This window comes from Dermacentor andersoni, chromosome 1 (assembly GCF_023375885.2).
Source record: "Dermacentor andersoni chromosome 1, qqDerAnde1_hic_scaffold, whole genome shotgun sequence".
NCBI classification, from domain to species: domain Eukaryota; kingdom Metazoa; phylum Arthropoda; class Arachnida; order Ixodida; family Ixodidae; genus Dermacentor; species Dermacentor andersoni.
The window spans coordinates 151,440,218-151,463,179 of record NC_092814.1 but is presented as its reverse complement, the minus strand read 5'-3'; the positions used below and the strand labels follow the sequence as shown (position 1 = coordinate 151,463,179).

The following is a 22,962-nucleotide window of genomic DNA, read 5'->3' as shown; positions in this document are numbered from 1 at the left end:
GAATACGCGGCTAAGAGCTTCGCTGACGCCAGGCACATATGGGACGCCAGCGCGTTTCGTGAACGACTTGCCCTGAGACGGCTTTGGATGGAGGACACGAGCTTCCATTTTGTTAATAAACTTCTTTGGGTACCAGTTCCTGGATAATTCGTGACGAATTGTCTTCAGTTAGTTCTGCATTTCGTGGTCACCGTGGTCCACGGACACAGACAGCGTCCGTGGTCGAATGGAAACTGGCGCGCGCGCACGTGCTCTCGATCGTGCTATTTTACGTGACACAAATGCCCGTCGTCTGATAGAGCTATAGTTGGCATGACAGACAAAGCGTGCACCTTGGGGCGCTCATTGTCTTATTTGCAAAAAAAAAAAATACGGGATCGAGATATTGACCACGTTTTTATTCACTGTTGGAAGTGTGTCTATTACGGAGAAGTCTTTCCCATAATCTAAAAAAAGAACTTCCAATAGATGCACATGACATCAGGTATTTGGCAATAAATAATGATCCTGGGTTTCCCTATACGGTTTCATCATCCTTGCGGGCCGCCACTACTTATGGCGCTCAAGAATGGCGGGCTGTACCATTATGACCCGAATGCGCAATTAGCGCGCATGTACTTTCGGGAATGTATGGGACGGTTTATCGAGTTACTCAAAGAACAACAGTGTTTTCCCGAGTTGCTAAAAAGGGTTGAATCTCTCACTATACTAAAGGAATTTTAAATTACAGCGGCACGCTAGTGCGGCGGACGCACATAATGTACATATTGTCATTCATTTAATAACATTATTTGTGCGTGCGCCTGTTATATGATTGCTTGGATGTGCAGTATGTCGAGGACCGGCAATAAAGAAAAAATAAAGAAAAATCGTGGTCTAACGGTTAGAGCTTCGCGCTGGTGGGCTCGCGGGAGTCAGAGGTGCAATCTCACCACCGGACACTTGAATTTTATTTTTACTGAAGAGGCCCAAAATGAGGCGACACAGGAACCTACCTATACCGCAAAGCGCCCAGTATGACCCAAAGAATGTGTCGCATTTCCAACACGCACCGTTTTATTCACTAAGCGAAAATCAGGGAGCTTATATATGATAACGAAAAAGCAAACCGGATCGGCACTTCCGAACCTTCATGGGGCGGTCGCCTATTGCAGTGCTTTCACCGCGACTCATATAAACAATTGCTTGGAGAAGCTTGGAGGGAACATCTTAGTTGGGTCCGGTGATCATTTTTTTAATTTTGATGAAAATGGTTACATTTTGCTGATTGAGTGCCAAGGACAATAAAATCAATCTCAGTTTTGGATGCAACAAATTTGTCTTCACGAAAAATATGAAGAAGCGCATTACGCGGATTTTGCAAAATCTGCGGGTTAGCATTGATCACCGCTATGATATGACGCGAGAAAAACACTAAAACTGAGCATTGCGCAATGCCGACTAAAGTCCAGATTTTCTTTCTCCCAGTCTGAAGGGAGCACGGTTTTTAAATATTGTCAGCCTGTTGCCGTGACATGCGTTTAAATTTAGGGCAAAAATATTTTCCCTCGGGGTGATAAAAATCCACGAGAAGCGATCAATGTTGGGCATGTCAGGAAATTAGCGGTATGTTAAAATCTTTCTTTTTTTAAAAACCATTTTCGAGTTTAGAATTTATTGTCTTGAACTAATGCAATCTGGGAAGACATGTTGCATTATTTGTTTGCTTTACAAAACTAGAAATGTGGCCGAGTAAACGGTACCAGCGCTACGACATATGGGGTCCGTGCGTGCTCGTTCGTGCAAGTTAATTTCCTCTACGACACTAAAATGGCCCAGGACGGTTAATTTTAACGCACGCGTAATTATATGGTTTGCTCTACGTTGCCCGCAGCAAAAAGCAAACGCGCAAGCAAGACGTGAGGCGCATCGGATGTACATGTACCATGCCATGGCACACCCGGAGCGAGAGTAAAGTTCCGTAGGTAAAATACCTTGAACAGAAATGTTTCCGAAGCAAGTGTAGAAAAATTCACTGAAATTTGACGCCTGCGAGTGCTGAAAGCTATGAACTTGGCATAACTCCTGCAGCAGTTATATGGGGAGTGGTCTTCTCGCTGTTCCCCACGGTTCGTCTTATACTGTTCGAGCATAATTATTTGGTCATCAAAGTAGGGTCGCATAGTGAGCAGGCTGCACACTAAGAGCTTGACGCCTGAGAGCACATTTATCCAAGAGAGAGAAAACAGGGATAAGAAAGGCAGGGAGGTCAACCAAAACAGCATCCGGTTTGCTACCCTACACTGGGGGGAAAGGGGAATAGAAAGAGGAAGAAAGGGAGAGAGTAAGCACTGAGTACGTGTAGGAGGGACACCATACACAAGGACACTAAGACGGTATCTTAAACCGGTACACTTCAAGTACTGCACTAGTGCACGAATCGCTTTTCGAGCCAGTGACGGGTGTGGCCACGGTCCGAGTATCTTTGACTCGGTGAACGGTCTCGAGTCCAGTCGGTGTAAAGTTGCCCGCAGAGAGAGGCGTTGGACATCGTAGCGAGGGCAGGTACTACACAATAGGTGCTCGATGGTTTCCTCGCGCCCACAGGAGTCGCACATCGGGCTCTCGGCCATTCCCATACGGTAGGAGTATGCGTTCGGGAACGCCACTAGCTCCCAGCCACAAGCGCACAGCAAGGTTGTTTCGCCGCGGGATAGGCTAGATGGTAGTTGTAGCCTTAGCGTGGGGTCCAGTTTGCGTAATCTGCAATTGAAGGCACTTGAAATCCACAGATCTTGTGACTTCTTGCGTGCAAGTAGGCGAAGTTCCCTGGCAGCGTCCGACCTCGCCAAAGGTGTTGGACGCGTCTTGGCATCTTCATAGGTACACCGGGCAGCCTTGTCAGCTAGGTTGTTGCCGACGATGCCACAGTGAGCAGGAATCCATTGAAATATAATGTGGCGTCCTCTTTCCAGAGCTTGGTGGTGCACTTCCCTGATGTTAGATATCATCTGCTCGTAAGTTCTGTGATGTAACGCAGATTTTATACTGTGAAGAGCTGCCTTAGAATCACAAAATACGAACCACTTCTCTGTTGGCTCTTCGGTGATGTACGTCACAGCGGCATAGAGAGCTGCAAGTTCTGCCGACGTAGATGTAGTCATGTGGGACAATTTGAATCTAACTGTAACCTGCCTAGCTGGAACGACGAACACGGCAGTTGAGCTGGTAGATGAGGTCGAATCATCGGTAGATATATGAATGCAGTCATTATACGTCTGGTGCAGTAATAGGAGCGTAAGTTGCTTCAGAGCCGGCGCTGGATGATTGGACTATTTTGTAATTCCAAGAATAGCAAAATTCATTTGAGGCCGTCGCAGGCACCACAGGGGAGATGAAGGCTTCACCGCCGGTGTAAAAAATGTCGGTATGCACTCTTGATGACAGCTAATCACTCGTGAGAAGGTCGCTTGAGGTCTCTCGGCTGGTAGGGAGGCCAAATGATGGTCGGGGATCTTTGACAGATGGCGAATATGCGCTCTGAGAGAGTCGACAGCTACGTGTGTCTGGATCATATGGTCTCCCGCGATGGCAATTGTTGCTGATGTTGAGGTGCACCGAGGCAGCCCTAAACACGTGCGTAGGGCTTGACCTTGTATGCTCTCCAAGGCGCGAAAGTTTGTCTTGCACGCATTTGACAAGACTGGTAGACTGTAACGTAGGAGTCCAAGAAACAATACCCTGTACAGCTGCATCATAGGATGTACTGGTGTACCCCAGTTTTTCTCGCAGAGAAATTTTAAGACCTGAGCAATGGCGACTAACTTCTTCTTCAGATAGACGCAGTGAGGGCTCCATGAGAGATTGCGGTCAATGATGACGCCCAGAAAGCGATGCGTCTTAACATAGGATACAGCTTGACCATTGATGGAAACAGGATACAATGACATTTGTTTGCGCGTAAAACCAAGTAATCCGCACTTTTCAGTAGACACACTGAGGCATTGTTCTCGAAGATAAGACGCCGTCATGGTTGCCGCCCGCTGAAGCCTGGCTCTTAGCTGAGGGCAAGTCACCGCAGAGGCCCAGATGCAAATGTCGTCGGCGTATATTGAGACACGAAATGTCTGTGGTAGGTACTCCGATAGTCCTACCAGGACGAGGTTGAACAAAATAGGGCTCAACACCACCCTGCGGCACACCACGGCAGGTGTAATGGTCCGAAGTTGGGCCATCTTCGGTCTGCAAGAAAAAGCGCCTCTCAGTCAAATAGTCCCGAATCCATTCATATATCCGGCCACCAACTCCAACAGCCTCAAGTGAGTTTAGTATGGCCTCATGGGAGACGTTGTCATATGCTCCTTTTATATCTAGGAAAAGTGCTGCAGACAGGCGCTTGAGGCTTTTTTGATTTTGGACCCATGTTACGATGTCAATGACGTTGTCGATGGACGAGCGACCTCGACGAAAGCCTGTCATGGCGTCCGGATAGATGTTGAATCGTTCTAGGTACCATTCCAAGCGAACAAGAATCATTCTTTCCATCACTTTGCCGACGCAGCTCGAAAGCGCAATCGGACGATATGATGAGATCTCAAGTGGAGACTTTCCAGGTTTCAGAATGGGGATCAAGCGGCTCGATTTCCATTGTTTAGGAACGGCGCCGTTCTGCCAAGACTCATTGTAGTAGTTGAGCAGCTCATCTCGTGCGTCATGTCCAAGGTGGCATAGGGGAGCATACGTGATGCCATCAGGTCCTGGTGACGAAGAACTCCTGTAGGTCGCCAACGCAGCATCGAGCTTTTCAAGTGAAAATAGCACGTTCATATCTGGTACACGTGACTCAGGGATGTCATTTAATGCTGCGTCAGTATTAATTGCCACGGACCCAGCAACCCGTGCACAGAACTCTTCAGCCACTTGAAGTTCCGAGCGGAGTTGGCAGAGGGCCAGAGCAGCAAAGGGCTTCCTTTGATGCGGAGATGAGCGAATACTCCTAACCGTTCTCCATATGTGCGAGAGCGATTTTCTGGGATCAAGCGACTGACAGAAAGTTTTCTATTGCTTATTTTCCAATTTATTCATGCGACGCTGGACTTTCTTTTGTATGCGTCGTGAAGCCCTCAGATCCAAGACGGACTTCGTGCGCCGATACCTCCTCCGTCTGTCGGCGTGCCGCACGCAGCTTCTCCAGTTCCATGTCCAAGTCTGTTCGCCTTGCTGACCTTGTAAGCGAGCAGATGGATGTTTTCAATGCCTCTGCGATTGCTTCTTCGATAGTGTGTGAAAGGCCTTCCCGACATGTGTCATCCATATCATTCTTAAACTTTGACCAATCAACTGTACGCAAGACAGTAGAGGAGCGTTGCTCAACTCCTCTAATCTTTATGTATGTTGGAATATGGTCGCTTCCATGTGTTTCAATGTCCGTAAACCATTGGACGCTCGAGGCAAAGCGCCGTGACACCAAAGTTAAGTCCAAGCAGCTCGTATAGGTCGTGCCTCGCAGAAATGTAGGGCTGCCGTCATTCACACAGCACAAATCATGGTCGGCAGCAAAGGAGGCAAGAGTCCTGCCTTTGGAGTCAATTTTAGTGCTTCCCCATAGCTAGTGATGCCAGTGTTGAAAGTTATGAACCTCGAGTAACTGCCGCAGCAGTCATATGGGAAACGGCCTCCTCACCGTTTCCTGCGGTTCGTCTTCTTCTGTCCGAGCATAGTTACTTGGTCATAAAAGCAGGGTCGCATAATGAGCATGATGAGCATGTCGGTCGGTCGATCGGTCAGTCAGGGTGGGGTGGGATATGTTCCAAAGCATTATTAGCCGTATGAAAGGCTGCATCAACAACAATGAGAACAGCAGCTGGAGCTACAGTCAACGGACGCGCGGCCTTAGTAGGGGTCATTCCGCCAGTTCACAAATAATAAAGTGCGAGCCCAACCAAGAACACAAGCGGAGACATCTTTCATGGGTTGAACGGCGCTGTCCCGTGTCAAGCCTTCCATAGTTTTCGGTTGCATCGGCATACCTGCCAACCTGTGAATACGGAAGGCGAGGGGAGGGGGTAGCACGCATTTGTTTTTTTAAGCTATTCCTGAGCACAATGATACATACGGATGTGGGTAACAGAACTCGGCACATCAAGCAGCAGAAAACTTGGAACAGTAAATAATGAACTGTTTCTATAGATCACAGTGACTTTTTCAGCGACATAGCTGTTGCCAATTTCACCTGCTTCAAGAACTGGTTTGTATGAACTTGCTCGAAGCAATTATACCTTTTGCATTCTTTCAGCAGACTTACAACGACACGTGCATCGACTGGCACACACGGCCAAGTCGAGCAACCTAAGGCGCATGCATCATACCTTAATGGAAAGCTTTCCACCTGACTCGTCAAACATCACGGCAGGGCGAGCCCACATGCAGTTCGAGAGACTTCTCGCCTAAGTGATGCTGCTCCCGGGTGAGATGGAACCGGACTTCTTTACGTGCTTTTTCAAGCACTTTGTGAAGACCCGGCGCCCTCCCCCGAAAACTGCATCACAGCGTGCTAACCAAACTTGTTATGAACACTCGACAAGAAGAAGCACGAACTCGTTGGTCGCCTGCTTAGGCAACGGGTGCAAGAAGCGAACAGTTTGGAATGGAGCAACTGGGAGGCCAAATAGACTAGCTATCCGTTGGAAGAGAGCTGTGAAAAGCAGACACTGCGAAATATATGGACTGTGTCCTTGCGACCTCCACAGAAAGGGCACAGCCCTCGAATCGGGATGACTGTGAAGCGCTGGTAGCCAATCGGCAGACAGCCACGCGCCAGGCGGTACATAAAGGTAGCTTGCCTAGCGTGAAGGAAGCTGGGCGTGATTATATTCCAGCATGGCCTGTGTAAGGACAGAGCGTACTCTTGGCAATGCGGAGGAAGACTTGAAGTGAGGATGTCGAGTAGTTCCTGAAGTGGGGTGGAAAGTACATCGATGTTGGGTTGAACCTCGCGGAGGCGTACCAGAGAGTTGGCAAACGCTGCATAAATGTTGGAAGGCGATCCCGAACGAGGCACACAGTGAGAGAATGCGTTTTGCGAAAACACACGAAGTCGAGTGGTGAGAATATACGAAGTGAAGCTCCGAGTCAGGAGGATATCCCCGAAACACATTTTCTTGAAACCTGAGTAACACGGTTCAATCAGTGCGATATGGTTTTCTATTTATCCAAGACGTCTTTATGGTTACTTTCCCCATTCCCCTATAAAATCCTTGGTTCCTCTCGGCTGAGGCGGTGCTGATAGCAGAGCTCTGGCCTATCGTTTCTCTATTCTTTCCACGCTGCGCTTATGCATAACCTTTCGAGGTTTGACAGAGGTGGCGACAAAGCCTGCTGTAACGTCATAGCGCTAACGTAGCATAGGGCGAAGTTTAAAAAATAATATAAAAACTGCGAGCTTCTAAAGCCGCAGGAAATAGTAAGCGATCTATAATGTGTCCTTATGTATTCCTATATACTTTTGATGTATTCAAATACATCAAACACCTTATATACTTTTGATGTATTCATACCAAACGACGAACGCGTAAATGCAATCGTGCGCTCTTCTTATTTTTTTTTCCCACACTCATCTTTCGTCCCCTCTCCTATATGTTTGCTGGTTGTTTTGTTTAATGTGCCGGCATATGCATGCCACTATATTGCGCGTTCATGTTCAAATATGCAGCCTTCACATAAAGGAATGACTGGGCACTTCGTCCTACAGTTTTTCAACTTTCTTTGTGTTGTCATCGAACGTACTGGGGAACACTCACTAATATATAGCACGATTCTATCGGTATCTATGTCTGGTAATTTAGAGCACTGCGTCTTCTCTGAACCGAAATAAAGTTATTTCACTCACTCATTGTTCCTTTTGGGCAAAAATGGGCACAACGGGGCACTCCAATACCCGTTGTGTTATGCTGCTTTCCTTGTTATTTTCAACTTGCAGCACATGTTTAGCGCATGTGAACCTACATTTCAGCGTTAGTCCAAATAATTTCTTTTCAACAGTGCAAGCAGTTGGTTTATCTCTTCTTGCTCCCGCGTGGACAAGCAAGATCCACATGCCGACTCGTTGCAATGTCGCAGCTTCCACCGGTTTCTTTAAAACGGCTCGCTCTGAAAACATACCAATTTTCCCTTACCGTGTTTAAAAGTGTTTCAATGCCCCTTTGAGAAAAAATAGATCCTTTGACGCCGTATCATATTTCAGGCGCTGTGAAGGCCAGCTTAATCATTAATCATGCAATTTAAATCCACTGCCGACTAGCCACCAAGCCTGCGAGTACTTATGAGCACTGCAAGATGCGGGCAAAATAAAAAAAGGGGAGCGTTAATCAGGTGAGGTGAAGCCACCATGAACACGGCAAAGTCGTCCTCGGGAGATTCAGACCACCCGTTGCCGTGTCTCCAGTACAGCTTGAACACGCCCGACGCTCGGTCCACCCATCGCAGGCGCCTGCCGAACGTGGCCCGCTCGAGGTGGTGGAATAGGAACTTGCACAGCCCCCCGGTGAAGCGCTGCGGCATCTGCGCGAGAAAAACGGAGCGCGGCAAGCAGAATTTAGATGTAAACTGCACGCGGCAGAGACCGACGGTCTGGCTTCGGCGAGTAAAAAGACTGGCTCGTAATAGACAGTCAAAGCTCGAAGGATGCCCCTCAAATTACACGGCGAAGAAGACTTTGTATAAAGGACCTGTCTAAACACCTATGTACACCGTTATTTGTGACAACAAAAATGTAAACCTATCTAGCAGCAAAATTTTCTTGGTACAATCCCCCCCGCCACACACACACAAATACATCTGCAGCACGTTCAGTTGGGGCGGGCGCGACTCCGTAGCCACATGAAAAGCAGGAAGGGGGGGGGGGGGTTAAAGCGAAGTTTTTAAAGCGACGCTTTCTTTGCCTCTTCCTTCGACTTTTCCCCTGGGAGACGCTGTTTTCACAACTCGCCCCCTCTAGGGCGCGGCTTCCGAGACGCCACCTTCAGCGACGTCACACGTCACGTGAGCGGCAGTTTATTTATTTATTTATTTATTGCTGTTCATTGTTTGTGTAAGTTCTCCTAAATGGCGTTGTTCAAAGCCCTTTCATAGGGTGCCTCGATGCCCGCGGCTATTCGTCCCTGTGTATTTGTGCTTACCATCAGATGAGGAGAAGCACTAACTTTTGATTACCGCGCCGCGATACACAAAAGAGGCGCCTATTTCTAGAAGGTACTTGCATGAAGTCATTTCGTGTAGAACGATCTCACTGCCTTTTCTTTTTATTATTATTATTATTACTCTTGTGCGCGGCCGCTAAACAGCTTCGGCCTGTATTCATATTGTTGTGGCATGGTTAAGTGCATCCTCTGTAGAGCTCAAATTGAATTTTTCTGTCCGTTGCAACGTGTACTCGATTGGTTCACGACTGGTTCACCGACTGGTTCAACGACTGGTTCACCGTTCACGCAGAGTCGGCAGATCTCTGTTCCAGTAATTGATTTTCCAAAGTTAACCCAGTTGCAGCGGTAAAAAACAAAAGCTGCTTCAATAATTATGTCGCCGATTTACCCGTCAAGACAGAAGCATGCATTTGGTTTAGATAGAAATGTGAAATTCCTTCGTTTCTATAGCACGAAAATTATAAGGGATAAGCAAACAAGTTTACACCGCTCTACGCGGTATCATTAACACTACCTGTGCCCAAATTATTCGAGCAATCCACTCAAGCTGGCACAGCGAGACAACCGCAACTAGTGCGAACATTCAGCCTCTAAAACACAAGCGTTCACGGCCTTCAGGTTTCCCTACTTTGATTATCGATTGAGGTCAATCCGAATCAAACGTTTAAATCATATTTGGGAAAAGGACAGTCCAAGTCAAATATGCAATTGAGAATGACTGTGTTGCATGCAGCGCACAGTTAGTTCTAACCGGATCGAGGTAGTCCGCGATGGAAAGTGCCCCCTTGACAGCGGTACTAATCACCTTCACCGATGAGTGCATTCGCCCGACTTTCTTCGTGACGAACGAACCGCCAATTGCACGATGGCAGCAGCCAGTGCTCATTCTAGCTATTTCAGCTCGTCGTTCGATTTTAAGCAGCCAGACCAGATGCTATCGTCATGTTTTAAGTCCTGCAAGTGTCTTGTAAGAATGGGTGCCTGAACATCAGCAGTATCGCTCGTAGACACTCCAATGCCATTTGCATTAAGTTAATAAACTAACAGGTCGCACGTGGACCAAAGCAAACGAGCCTGCGCGCGAGGACGCGCCCGGAAAACACTGGTCGCAAGTCAAGCAAACGAAAAAATAAATGCTGTCGCGCACGTGACGTGTGACGTCACTGTAGGCGGCGGTGCAGAAGACCCACCGCCCCGTTCCAAAGGGGACGCTCATAGCATCCATCCTAGACTGGCGAGTTGCGAAAACGTCTCCCTTTTCCACTGCTGCGGCTGTTTTGCACGCCGCGTCGGGGAATGGTTCAACGTGCATATACATGGCAGGAGCGTGTCAGAGAGGAAAGGCAACGCGAGAAACTCGTTTGGACCTTTCCATCGAGGGTCATCACAATGCCCTCTGGAGTTCCCTGGGCGTCGCTACAATAGCCTCATGACTGCTGTAATTATCCATGACCCCCCCCAAGAGCATTGCAGAAGCTGCTGCGCTTACTTTTGTACTAACGTGCAACAGTCCGGAGGGGAGATATATACAATGGTGAAGGGGAAGTAGGGACAGGAGAGAGAGAATGGGTAGAACCTATGCAGTCACAAAAGGTGTGAGTAACAGCCTCGCAATTCTTCGCTCGCATACACGAGGGGAGGACGGAAAGGGTAGAGACAAGTAAACGCTACAACTAGACACGACAGCAGTTGCAGACAAACTTGATAAATTTAAGTTCAAGGTACGGTACGTTTCTGCTATTTCTGAAAACTAAACATAATGCAAATTTCTCAAGCGGACAACTGATGCAGGGCCTGCAGACGCAAAGCCGCATTAAAGCACCGTAGGCTATAGGCGACACTACGGAAGCAGTCGCAAATCAAAGCAACACTTTGCGGCTTTGGCACTGCTCGAGGTCGTTGGTTAGATCCCGACCACGGCAGCCGCATTTCGACGGGAGCGAAATACAAAAACGCTCGGGCACTTAAATTTCGGTACATGTTAAAGAACAGTAGAGGGTCAAAATTAATCCGAAGTTCCCACTACGGGGTGGCGCTGCGGTCGCCGACGGGAGCGGACGTGCTTCTCATCGGCTCCTGCTATTATGCCAATTAACTCAGTGTTAACTTACAGTTAGTTCCCACTACGGTGCGCCTTACAACACGGTTGTGGTTTTGGCACGTACAGCCCCATAGTTCAATTAATGTTTCACACTTCAGCCACGATGCGATGTGCCATGTGAGACAATGAATGCTTAACCCTGTCAGAGATTATGATTAATGACGCACAACGGCTCAAGCAAATACGTGTCCCTTTGTGTTCTGTGTACTACGCAAACAGCAGTGGTGCACGCAAAGTAACGTTTAACAGCAAATCACAAACTTATTATTGGACTAAACGCAAACGCTGAAGAAATTAAACATGCGCCGTCAACATCATCGCTAATTATCGTCAATGAAAGCAAACAGCACAGAAAGCTTCGCTTACACCGATTGCCACATTGTGTGGGATCCGCATAATTTTTTTTCATATCGTGCCCGTCGTAATGCGGCTGCTGCAGTAGGGATCGAACCCGCGACCTCGAGTAACGCCATAGAATGGCAGCTGCGAGCGAAGAGTGGCAAGGCTGTCCTTCACTCGTTTCGTGACTGCGTCCGTGTTCTACCCATTCTCTCCCTATAGTACTTCCTCTCAACCATTATATCTACATCCCCTATGGACAGTGTTGGAATCGTACCGCTGGCACGAGTTGTTGGGGTCTCGGTTCTGACGCCCGTTATTGCCAATGGGTCGCAAGCCCCAAGGGTAGCGTTGGCCTGGCGGCCTGGGGCACTGGAAGCATCCGAAGGTCCCGGCAAAGCATGAGAAGACTGGTAACAAAACAACTTATTTATTCTAACATAGCAAAGGAGCGGCCGGTCAGGTCGACCGAAGTGGAGAGACGGGAGAGCACGTAACTCAACAGTACAAATCGGAGCCTCTCCCCTGGCGTCCGGGGGCAGCTGCTCTTATACTCTCGGCGTCGCGGTCCAAAAAGGAAGGAGGGAAGGTCACGGGATGAAGGTCACGGGACGGCGCAGCAGGGGCCCACGACGGCGCGAGCGGTTGAGCCGAGAGACCCCCAGGCCCCTCATTCGGGGAACTCCGCTCCCCGGCTGCCGCGCTTTGACAAGCGAGGGCACACACACACACACGCACACACGAAGACACGTGGCACTGAAACACGCCTGGACACGCTTGGCGGGTAGGCGTTGCGGCGTCGTTGAACGGGCCAAAATGTCCGCCGCTTTGAACAAAGCCCCGGCGTCCGTTGCATCCGCGCCGGCATTACCGCGTGTTGTAGGCGAAACGTAACAGACCGCCCCGCCGGGGGAAGGAGATCCCGATGGTCAGGGGACTGCATCCGCTGTCCGGAGGGATGTCGCTCGATGATGCCCATAACCGAAGTCGGGCGTCCTTTGGCGTTTCTTGAGCGCAGTGCACAGAGAAGGCCTCGTTCTCACGTTCAGGTGCACACAGGAGACTGCAAAGTGACTTCGGGAGAGTTGACATTTTGTTCTCGTTTCCGGCAAGCGTTAGAACTACGCCGAAAGTCAACCGCTCAGTCAGCAAGCACGGCACAACCCTCACTAAGCCCTGCCAGGCTCTTTCCCCTTTTATACTGCTGCCTAGTTCCTTACAGTAGTTTAGCAGCACTCAGAACGCGTCCACAAATCGGAAAATTGCACTAGAAAGCACATCATCACTTTGAAACACTATACAAAAGCAATAAGTTAAAAATCCTGCCTCAGGAAGAAAAACATCAGTAACAAGCGATTTTGAGGCTGATTCTCACGTTAGGGGCTTCGACTTAAGCCATCGGCGTTACCGTTGAGACTCCCCTTTTTGTAACGCACCTCAAAGGAATATTGTTGCAAAGCGAGGCTCCAGCGCAGGAGGCGGCCATTTTTGGGAGAGATGGTCTGCAGCCATTGGAGAGGGCAGTGATCCGTTTCAATGATAAACCTCGAGCCGGCTAGGTAACATGACAATTTCTGAACGGCCCACACGATACACGCACACTCTTTCTCGGTGGCGCTATACGCCTGCTCACGACTGGTCAGCTTACGACTAGCATACAGGACGGGGTGTTCTACTTCTCCATTTTCCCGTTGGCACAGTACAACGCCCATGCCTCGCTCACTAGCATCACACTGAACAACGAACCCTTTTGTGTAGTCGGGCGATCGTAGCACAGGCTGGCTTGTTAGGGCGCTCTTTAGGGCGCTAAAAGCTCTTTCCTTCGTCTCATCCCAGACGACTGTTTGCGGCTCTGTCCTTCTTAGAGCATCCGTCAAGGGAGCCGCGATATCAGAGTACCTGGGGATGTACCTCTGATAGTAGCCGGCGACACCTAAGAACGACCGAATATCGGTCTTCGTACGCGGTTGCGGGAAGTCTCGCACAGCGGCCACCTTTATTTCAGAGGGGCGGCGTCGACCCCGACCAATCACGTGTCCGAGGTAGACAACCTCGGCCTGTGCTAACTGGCACTTGGGAGCCTTGACTGTCAAGCCCGCATCGCGCAGGCGGGTTAGCACTGCCCGCAAGTGCGCCATATGTTCCGGCCAGGATGCGGAGAATATCGCTACGTCGTCTAGATACGGTAAAGCGAATTCTTGCTGTCCCCGCAACACTTTATCCATGAGGCTTGAAAAGCAGTATGGCGCGTTCTTCAAACCAAAACTCAAAACTTTAGGACGGAATGTTCCCATTGGTGAAATGAATGGCCGCATACCTACTAGCCTCTTCTGTAAGTGGAACCTGCCAATAACCCCTGACAAGATCTAGGGTGGAAATAAACTGAGCGCTACTCACTCTCTCAAGGCGCTCCTCGATGTTAGGGATCGGATAAATTTGATCCTTAGTGATGGAATTAAGCCTGCGGTAGTCGACGCAAGGACGAGGTTCCTTGCCCGGTACCTCAACTAAAATCAAAGGGGAAGTATAATCACTCTCACCCGCTTCAATAACACCGAGCTGTAGCATTTTCTTTACCTCAGCCTCCATAATATCGCTCTGGCGGGGTGACACCCGGTACGCCTTGGATCGTACTGGCTCTGGGGAGGTAAGTTCTATGTCATGAGTAAGGACAGAAGTCCTACCAGGCCTCTCAGAGAACAGACCTTGAAACTCTTGTAAGAGCTGGTGTAGTTCTGTTTTCTGCTCAGGCGACAGCGATGCTTTACTTATTAAGTCACTAATGACTTGATCGGTGTCTTTCCTGTTCGTCACTGAGCCTAGTCCCGGAAGCTCGACCGGAAGCTCTTCGGGCACGTTTACCATCATGCACACCACTGCTTCCCGTTGCTTATAGGGTTTGAGCAGATTACAGTGGTAAACTTGCTGTGCTTTCCGCTTTCCTGGCAGACTCACCACGTAGTTAACGTCCGACAGTTTTTGAACAATCCGTGCTGGGCCCTCCCACTGCACGTCGAGTTTGTTCTTTAGCGATGTGCGCAATATCATGACCTCATCGCCCACCTCAAAACGACGGGCCCTGGCTGTCCGATCATAATAAACCTTGGCCCTCTGCTTGGCCTCTGCCATTGCTTCACCTGACAACTCCTGTGCCCTTCTTAAGCGTTCGAGGAGCTTAAGCACGTACTCTACCACGACTGGGTCGTCGCCCCTGCCTTCCCATGATTCTCGAAGCATGCGAAGCGGAGATCGCAGCGAGCGACCGTACACCAGCTCAGCTGGCGAAAACCCCGTAGCCGCATGCGGCGCGGTTCTTAAAGCAAACATCACTCCAGGCAGACACAGCTCCCAGTCAGTTTGATGTTCAAAACACAATGCTCTCAACACGCGCTTCATGACGGAGTGGAGCTTCTCAACGGAATTCGACTGGGGGTGGTGCACTGAGCTGTGTAATAGCCTTACCCCGCACCTTTCGAGAAAGGCTGTCGTCAAAGCGCTAGTAAACACTGTGCCCTGATCTGACTGGATTTCTGCAGGAAAACCAACTCGCGCAAATATGGACAGTAGTGCATTGACTATCTCAACTGAGCTGAGTTCTTTAAGCGGCACTGCTTCAGGGAACTTTGTCGCTGGGCAGATCACAGTCAAAATGTGTCGGTACCCCGTGGCTGTTACCGGCAGAGGTCCCACTGTATCAATAACGAGCCGTCTAAAAGGCTCCGTAATGATAGGTACCAACTTCAACGGCGCCCTCGATTTGTCCCCTGGCTTGCCCACCCGCTGACAGGTGTCGCATGTCTTCACAAAGTGGTCTGCGTCCCGAAAACACCCTGGCCAATAGTACTCCTGCAAGAGACGGTCCTTAGTTTTCTTAACTCCTAGGTGTCCGGACCACGAACCCCCATGCGACAAGCGCAACCGATCCTGACGATAGCATTGAGGCACGATCAGCTGATCGAACTCCACTCCTCTGCGGTCTAGATACTTCCGGTACAGGACCCCACCTCTTTCCACAAAGCGAGCATTTTTCTTGGCGATACCTTCCTTGATAATGCAGCGTATGTTTTCTAGGCTGCCATCCTTCTTTTGCTCGGCTATCAAAGCCGAGCGGCTGACTTTTAGCAACCTGTTAAGTCCGTCTGACGTAGGCGCGATGAGCAAATCTGGAGACAGCTCTTCTAACTTTCCCGTGTCGGGAATTTCCTCTCCAGTATCTGCTGCCTTTAACGCTACAGGCTCAATTTTATTCTGTTCGGGCGTGCTCTGAATACCAGCTTGCTGCGCCTCTGACCCTTTTTCATCGTTCAACAACGTCGGCCCCGCAACTACCGCCTTTGCAGCGAGCTCCCGAACCTTCGATCTGGTTAAGGCCTGAACGCTAGCCTCACCAAACAAAAGCCCCTTCTCGCGCAGGAGGTGATCGGACCTGTTCGAAAATAGGTACGGGTACTGGGGGGGCAGCATAGATGACACTGCGGCCTCCGTCTCAAGTGCTCCGAAAGGTCCTTCAATAAGCACTTTTGCTACCGGCAGACACACGCTATGAGCTTCCACTGCTTGCTTGATCCATGCACACTCGCCCGTGAACATATCGGGTTCTACGTAAGAGGGGTGAACTACATCCATTGTAGCTGCGGAATCGCGAAGCACTCGGCACTCTTTCCCGTTCACGAGGAGGTCTCGCATGTAAGGCTCGAGAAGCTTCATGTTCTCGTCAGTGCTGCATATAGACAAAAACACGACTTGTGTTTTTGTTTCTGGACACTGCGCCGAAAAGTGACCCGGCTTCTGGCACGTATAACAAACGCGCGCTTGCCTCGTCTCGAACCGCTTTCTGCGTTCGGCTTCGGTTGCCGCCGTCTCCTTACGTTCGGTCGGACTGCTTTCACTCGCATCCGCACTACGTGTATCCCCCTTTGCTCTCATGGGTGTGAACTTCGGCCTCTCAAACTTGGAGCCAAATTCACCCTTTTGACCGTCCTTAGCTCCGCGAGCCCGACGCGTCACAAACTCCTCGGCTAACTCAGCGGCTCTAGCCACCGTACTAACGTCTGGCCTATCCAAGACCCAGTACCGCACGTTCTCAGGTAACCGACTATAAAACTGTTCTAGCCCGAAACACTGCAGAACTTTCTCGTGGTCACCAAACGCTTTCTCTTCTTTGAGCCACTCCTGCATGTTTGACATTAGCCTGTAGGCAAACTCTGTATACGACTCACTTCTGCCTTTCTCATTTTCCCGAAACTTCCGACGGAACGCCTCCGCTGACAGCCGGTACTTTTTTAGCAGACTCGATTTCACTTTGTCGAAATCCTCTGCCTCCTCTCTCTCCAAGCGAGCGACTACGTCGGCCGCCTCGCCGGGAAGCAAAGTGAGCAAGCGCTGTGGCCACGTTTCCCGAGAGAACCCCTGCTTCTCGCACGTTCGCTCAAAGTTAACCAGGAACAAACCAATGTCCTCTCCAAGCTTAAACGGCCGCATCAGGTCAGTCATTTTGAACAATACTCGTTCTCCTGCACCGTGTGCCTGACTTCCATTACGAGCGCGTTCCATCTCTACCTCGAGACGCTTCATTTCCAAAGCGTGTTCGCGCTCTTCTTTTTCTTTCTGTTCTTTTCGTTTACGCTCATCTTTCTCTTTCTGTTCTTTTCGTTCACGCTCATCTTTCTCTTTCTGTTCTTTAAGTTCAAGCTCCTGTTTCTCTTTTTGCTCTTTAAGTTCACGCTCCCTCTCCTCAATGGTCTCAAGGCATTCCGACAGCTCGTCATCCTCAGCTTCTAACTCAAGAATAGCCCTTAGCAGTTCTGGTTTTCTGAGTTTGTCTGAGACATCCAGACCCAACTCTCTTGCAAGCTCCAGCAATATCGGTTTGCGCAACGACTTCAAATCCATGGCTGCTCTGAATGCTGCTTTCTCTACTGTCTACTATTGTCTTGCCGCAAACTAACCCGGCAGCAACGACAACCCCAATTACCAGCTCTGTTTCTAACACTAACAAAAGCCTGGCAAAACTCAGAAGAAGAAAGTCCCGCACTCACCAAACCTCGCAGCCAAGACTTCAGCGCAGTCGTTCCGCTGCAGGCAACCAGTCATCACACAGGGCTCGTTGCGCTGCTCCCGGATGGTCGATGTGCTGCTCAGCATACAGTCAACCGCATCTCTTCGCTGCTGGCCTCCGTTGTCGCGATCTCACCGCTGGCAACCAGATGTTGGAATCGTACCGCTGGCACGAGTTGTTGGGGTCTCGGTTCTGACGCCCGTTATTGCCAATGGGTCGCAAGCCCCAAGGGTAGCGTTGGCCTGGCGGCCTGGGGCACTGGAAGCATCCGAAGGTCCCGGCAAAGCATGAGAAGACTGGTAACAAAACAACTTATTTATTCTAACATAGCAAAGGAGCGGCCGGTCAGGTCGACCGAAGTGGAGAGACGGGAGAGCACGTAACTCAACAGTACAAATCGGAGCCTCTCCCCTGGCGTCCGGGGGCAGCTGCTCTTATACTCTCGGCGTCGCGGTCCAAAAAGGAAGGAGGGAAGGTCACGGGATGAAGGTCACGGGACGGCGCAGCAGGGGCCCACGACGGCGCGAGCGGTTGAGCCGAGAGACCCCCAGGCCCCTCATTCGGGGAACTCCGCTCCCCGGCTGCCGCGCTTTGACAAGCGAGGGCACACACACACACACGCACACACGAAGACACGTGGCACTGAAACACGCCTGGACACGCTTGGCGGGTAGGCGTTGCGGCGTCGTTGAACGGGCCAAAATGTCCGCCGCTTTGAACAAAGCCCCGGCGTCCGTTGCATCCGCGCCGGCATTACCGCGTGTTGTAGGCGAAACGTAACAACAGTAAGTACAAGTAATTTACCCTATGTTGTCATTGGTGTCTTTGTTTGTTGTCTTATATGATTAACAAAAATCAGGCCCCTCGGTTCCCTTTCTTCTCATTTCATTTCATTTTTATTTCCTTAAAGTTTGCCTAGCGAGTTTCTCGCGTAGGGGGTTAACATGAGAAAGCAAAACACTTTTTTTTTTCATGATGGCAGGTGGGATGTAACTTTTTCTAGGAAGGTTGATGGACAGGTGATAGCTGCAATTTCATGGGGAAGGTCGTTCCAGTCGCTTGCTGTTCTGAGAAAAAATGACTTGGAAAATGTAGTCGTACGGGTACGTTGGCGTGAAACTTTCAGCGGATGACCAATTTCAGCGGATGGCCGTGCGCAGATGTATGGCTGCTGTTTGAGCTGGGAATAATAAAATTTGTGAAATAGGCACAGGCTAGAAATACGGCGACGGAGGGAAAGACTATAATTGGGACTGTTGCTTGAGAGATGAAACACTAATATAGGATGGGTATGAGCGGTGAATGAAACGGGCGGCTCTGTTTTGCACAGCTTCTAATGAATCAATGAGGTATGCTTGCTGTGAATTCCAGATGGCGGATGCTTACTCAAGTTTTGGCCTGATTAATGATTTATAAGCAAGTAGCTTTACATTTTGAGGGACGTCGTGAAGAAGACGTTTAAGAAAGCCTAGTTTTTTATTCGCAGATGATATTAGCTTTGTTACGTGCTCGCGCCATGATAAGTTATTGCTGATAGTGATACCGAGGTAAGTATAGGACGGGACAAGTTCGACAGCAGAATCGGAAATCTTATAAGTAAATAAATGCGGGTTGTGACGACGATGAAAAGACATGAGCTTGCATTTATTGGGATTAAGTGTCACCAACCAGTGATTGCACCATGATTGAATGCGGTTAAGATTGTCCTGGAGGTATTCTTGATCAGCGGTATTAGTAATTGGGGCATAAATAACGCAATCGTCGGCGAACAGACGGACATGACATGATAAATATTGTGGCAGATCATTAATATAAATTAAGAATAGGAGGGGGCCAAGGACAGTTCCCTGATGAATGCCCGATATTACCGATAGACGGTTAGAGGAGTAGTTGTTAATAGTAACGGACTGTGAACGATGTGTGAGGAATTCTTTTAACCATGCAATAATTTCTCGATGCAAGTTTAGTCTGGAAAGTTTTAAGAGTAGACGTTGATGAGGTACCTTATCGAATGCTTTGGCAAAGTCTAAAAAGATGGCGTCAGTTTGTAAGTTAGCATCAAGGTTGGAATGAAGATCGTGAAGAAAGATGGCAAGCTGTGTCTCACACGATAAACCTTTTCTAAATCCATGTTGGGATGGAGTGAAAAAATTTATATAGTCTAGATGCTGCATTATCTGGGAGTAGATGACGTGTTCCATGAGTTTACAAGGGATGCTAGTCAGGGAAATGGGGCGATAGTTGAGTGGGGAGTCTCTGTTATCTGATTTGAAAACAGGAACGACATTCCCCATCTTCCAGTCTTCTGGGATGATACCTGTGGCGAGTGAAAAACAACAAGCATAAAAACTTGGATGAAATGTCCTTAGTGTTTTTGAGAAACTTTGTGTTAATTTCGTCGGTTCCGGCTGACGATGAAATTTTCAATTTGTCGATTGCGCACTAAATGCCATTTGGATGAAAAATGATGGCTGGCATTGCCAGTTCAGTAATGGAGGGTAGAGAAAGGAATGTATCTTCAGGTTCTTTCGTGAATACTGATGAAAGGGCAGCATTAAATATATCGGCACACTGTTCATTACACCACACACTGTTCGTTCATTACATTGCGAGGGTCTCGAAACCGGCAACATTGATGCCTTCAGGTAGCATGTGTGGGTTTATTGACCAGTTGGCGTCACCCAAATAGATCACCGTACTCGTGACTCCTGCCGCAGAAAGGATGTTCAACATCCGCCGCCAAGGCTTGTGAGTGGTGGCGCTGGCTAACACTCCCGGGGTTAGTTCCAGTAGTAAAACCTAAATACCACAGAAAGTGGATGGGAAAACGGCGCCGCGGTAGCTCAATTGGTAAGAGCATAGCACGCGTAATGCGAAGACGTGGGTTCGTATCCCACCTGCGGCCAGTTGTTCTTTCGTCCACTTTAATTTCCAGTAATTTGTCATTTCTTTAATTCCCTTAGTGAGTACAAGTAATTTCCCCTATGTTGTCCTTCGTGTCTTTGTTTGTTGGTTTCTTATGATATGATTAATAAAAATCCCCTCGGTTCCCTTTCTTCGCGTTCCCCTCTGGACTGTTGCATGCTAGTAGAAAGATAAGCGCTGCAGTTTCTGCAATGCTTTTGCGGGGGAGTTACGGATAATTACAGCTGTCGAGAGGCTAATGTGGCGACGTCCAGGGAGGCATTATGCCTATGCGACGCGATGGAAAGTTCCAAACGAGTTTCTCGCGTCGCCTTGCTTTCTGCCATGCTCTTGCAATGTATATGCACGCTCTGGACCACCTTCCGATGCGGCGTGCAAGACAGCGACTGCTGCTGCTGCCGCTGCCGCTGCCGCTGCTGCTGCTGCTGCTGCTGCTGCTGCTGCTGCTGCTGCTGCTGCTGCTGCTGCTGCTGCTGCTGCTGCTGCTGCTGCTGCTGCTGCAGCAGCAGTAGCAGCAGCAGCGGCGGCGGCGGCGGCGGCGGAGGCGGCGGCGGAAAAGTCGAAGGAAGAGGCTGGTAACTTTGACTGACGATAATTAGCGGTGATGTTGAAGGCGAAAGCTTAATTTCTTCAACGTTTAGTCTAACATGAGAGTGGTGAGTTGATGTTAAACGTTACTTTGCATGCACTACTGCTGTTTGTCTGCGTAGTACACAGAACAAACGGGGAGAAGTGTTTGCTTGAGGTGCTTTTGTGCGCCATATTTCATAACCTCTGAGAGGGTTGAGCATGGTCATTACCTCACATGGCGCATCGCATCGTGGCAGAAGTATTAAACTTGAATTGGATTATGGGGCTGTACGTGTCAAAACCACAGTCGGATTATGAGGACTGTCGTAGTGGCGAACTCCGGATTAATTTTGATGCCATGATGTTGTTTAACGTGTTCCAAAATCTAAGTGCACGTGCGTTTTCTATTTCGCCCCTGTCGAAATGCGGCTGCCGCGATCGGGATCAAATCCGCGACCTCTAGCAATGCCATAGTCGCAAAGCTACCGCGGCGGGCCCAGAAGTGTTAATTTGACAGTCGACCGCTTCCGTCGTGTCGCCTGGGCCCTGCGCTGCGCTTTAATTAATGCGGTTCTGCTTCTTCACGCCTTGCGTAATTTGTCCGCTCGACATATCTGCATGGTGTTTATTTTTCAGAAATAGCAGGAACGTACTGTACCGCAGCTTGAACTTAAGCTTATCCAGATTTCCCGCAAACGGGGTTTCCTTGCCTCTCAGCCTGTGCGGGCATGCGGGAAACTTCTGCTTTGTTCAGTTTTCCATTGGAATCGTTCAACTTCTAACGGCTGAAACAAAGCCACCGCGGTGCCTGTGTAGCGGTGTTCGGTGCTAGAGCGAACGGAGCAAGGAGTGCTCCGTATCGTACTTCAGGTTCCCCAAAGAGCCGGTCAAACTTACGGCTTGGAAGATTAATGTGGGCAGAAAGGACTGGCGATTATCTGATGCTTTTGTTTTGTTCTAAGAACACCTCACGCCAGGCAGCTACAACGACGATTTTCGCCTGCTCTCCGAGTTTGGGATACCCATGAAAAAGCTGACGCTGCGGCCAGACACGATGCCGACCGTGTTCGCGCACCGACCCATCCGGTAGGCAGCGCCCCGGCCAAACGTTAGCCTTGCTATTTGTTTTATGGATATCTGGTGCAATAAAGCAAGTTCAAGTGAAGGTTCAGCCAAAGCGTACATCGCGCCAAATCCTTGCGCCGCGGACACATGTGCGCGGGCATTTGTTTACATATGCTGCACGCAACTATACAGTGAAAAAAAAAAAAAGAACTGGTGGGAACGCGCGGCACCTTAACAACATCGTAGAATTGTTGAGTACGGATCCTAGAGAAATGCATGCCAGCAAACAATCTACGCGCGTAACAATTTGCATTGTGCGAAGTAGCACCAGACTTCGCCACCCGTGTACGGATAGTTAGGCAGTGTTGAACGCATGAAATATCAAGATTGCGGAAAGGCGCCAGCAGCATAGAGTTAGTAGAGCAACTCTAGAGCAAAAGCTAGGCCGGAAAAGTGGGAACCTCTAGGGCGCCGCCCTGTTGCTACTGGTCAATGTGGCCAGCGCAATTACTATTGAAAGAGCTGAAAACAAGTACAGGTCACCTTATGCGTTGTCATCTAAAAACACATACCTGATGGCTTTATGAAGGTGGTGCGTTAATATTAAGTTTACAGAAAGCGATCGCTAAGTCCGTGACTTATGTAAATCACGATGTACGCATTCATGCAATAAAGGATGACGCGAATTTCAGTTTCGAATCTGTTTTTTGGAAGCGTAGTAGTTT

The 22,962-nt window shown here is 49.3% G+C and overlaps 1 protein-coding gene and 1 non-coding gene across 2 annotated transcripts in view; one reads left to right on the top strand and one right to left on the bottom strand.

Moving 5' to 3' along the window:
* LOC126546213 (uncharacterized) overlaps positions 1–10,065 on the bottom strand; it is a 38,927-nt gene extending 28,862 nt beyond the window's left edge. Inside the window, exons 1-2 of the mRNA XM_050194365.3 lie at positions 9,931–10,065; positions 8,365–8,538 (exon numbers count right to left, since the gene is read on the bottom strand). Coding sequence (XP_050050322.2) covers positions 8,365–8,538; positions 9,931–10,065 — 309 coding nt within the window. The remainder of the gene's footprint in view (positions 1–8,364; positions 8,539–9,930) is intronic.
* Positions 10,066–20,509: 10,444 nt separating this feature from the next.
* On the top strand, positions 20,510–20,582 carry TRNAT-CGU (transfer RNA threonine (anticodon CGU)). The gene has a single exon. It is a non-coding gene; the product is annotated as a tRNA-Thr (tRNA).
* Positions 20,583–22,962: the final 2,380 nt, after the last annotated feature.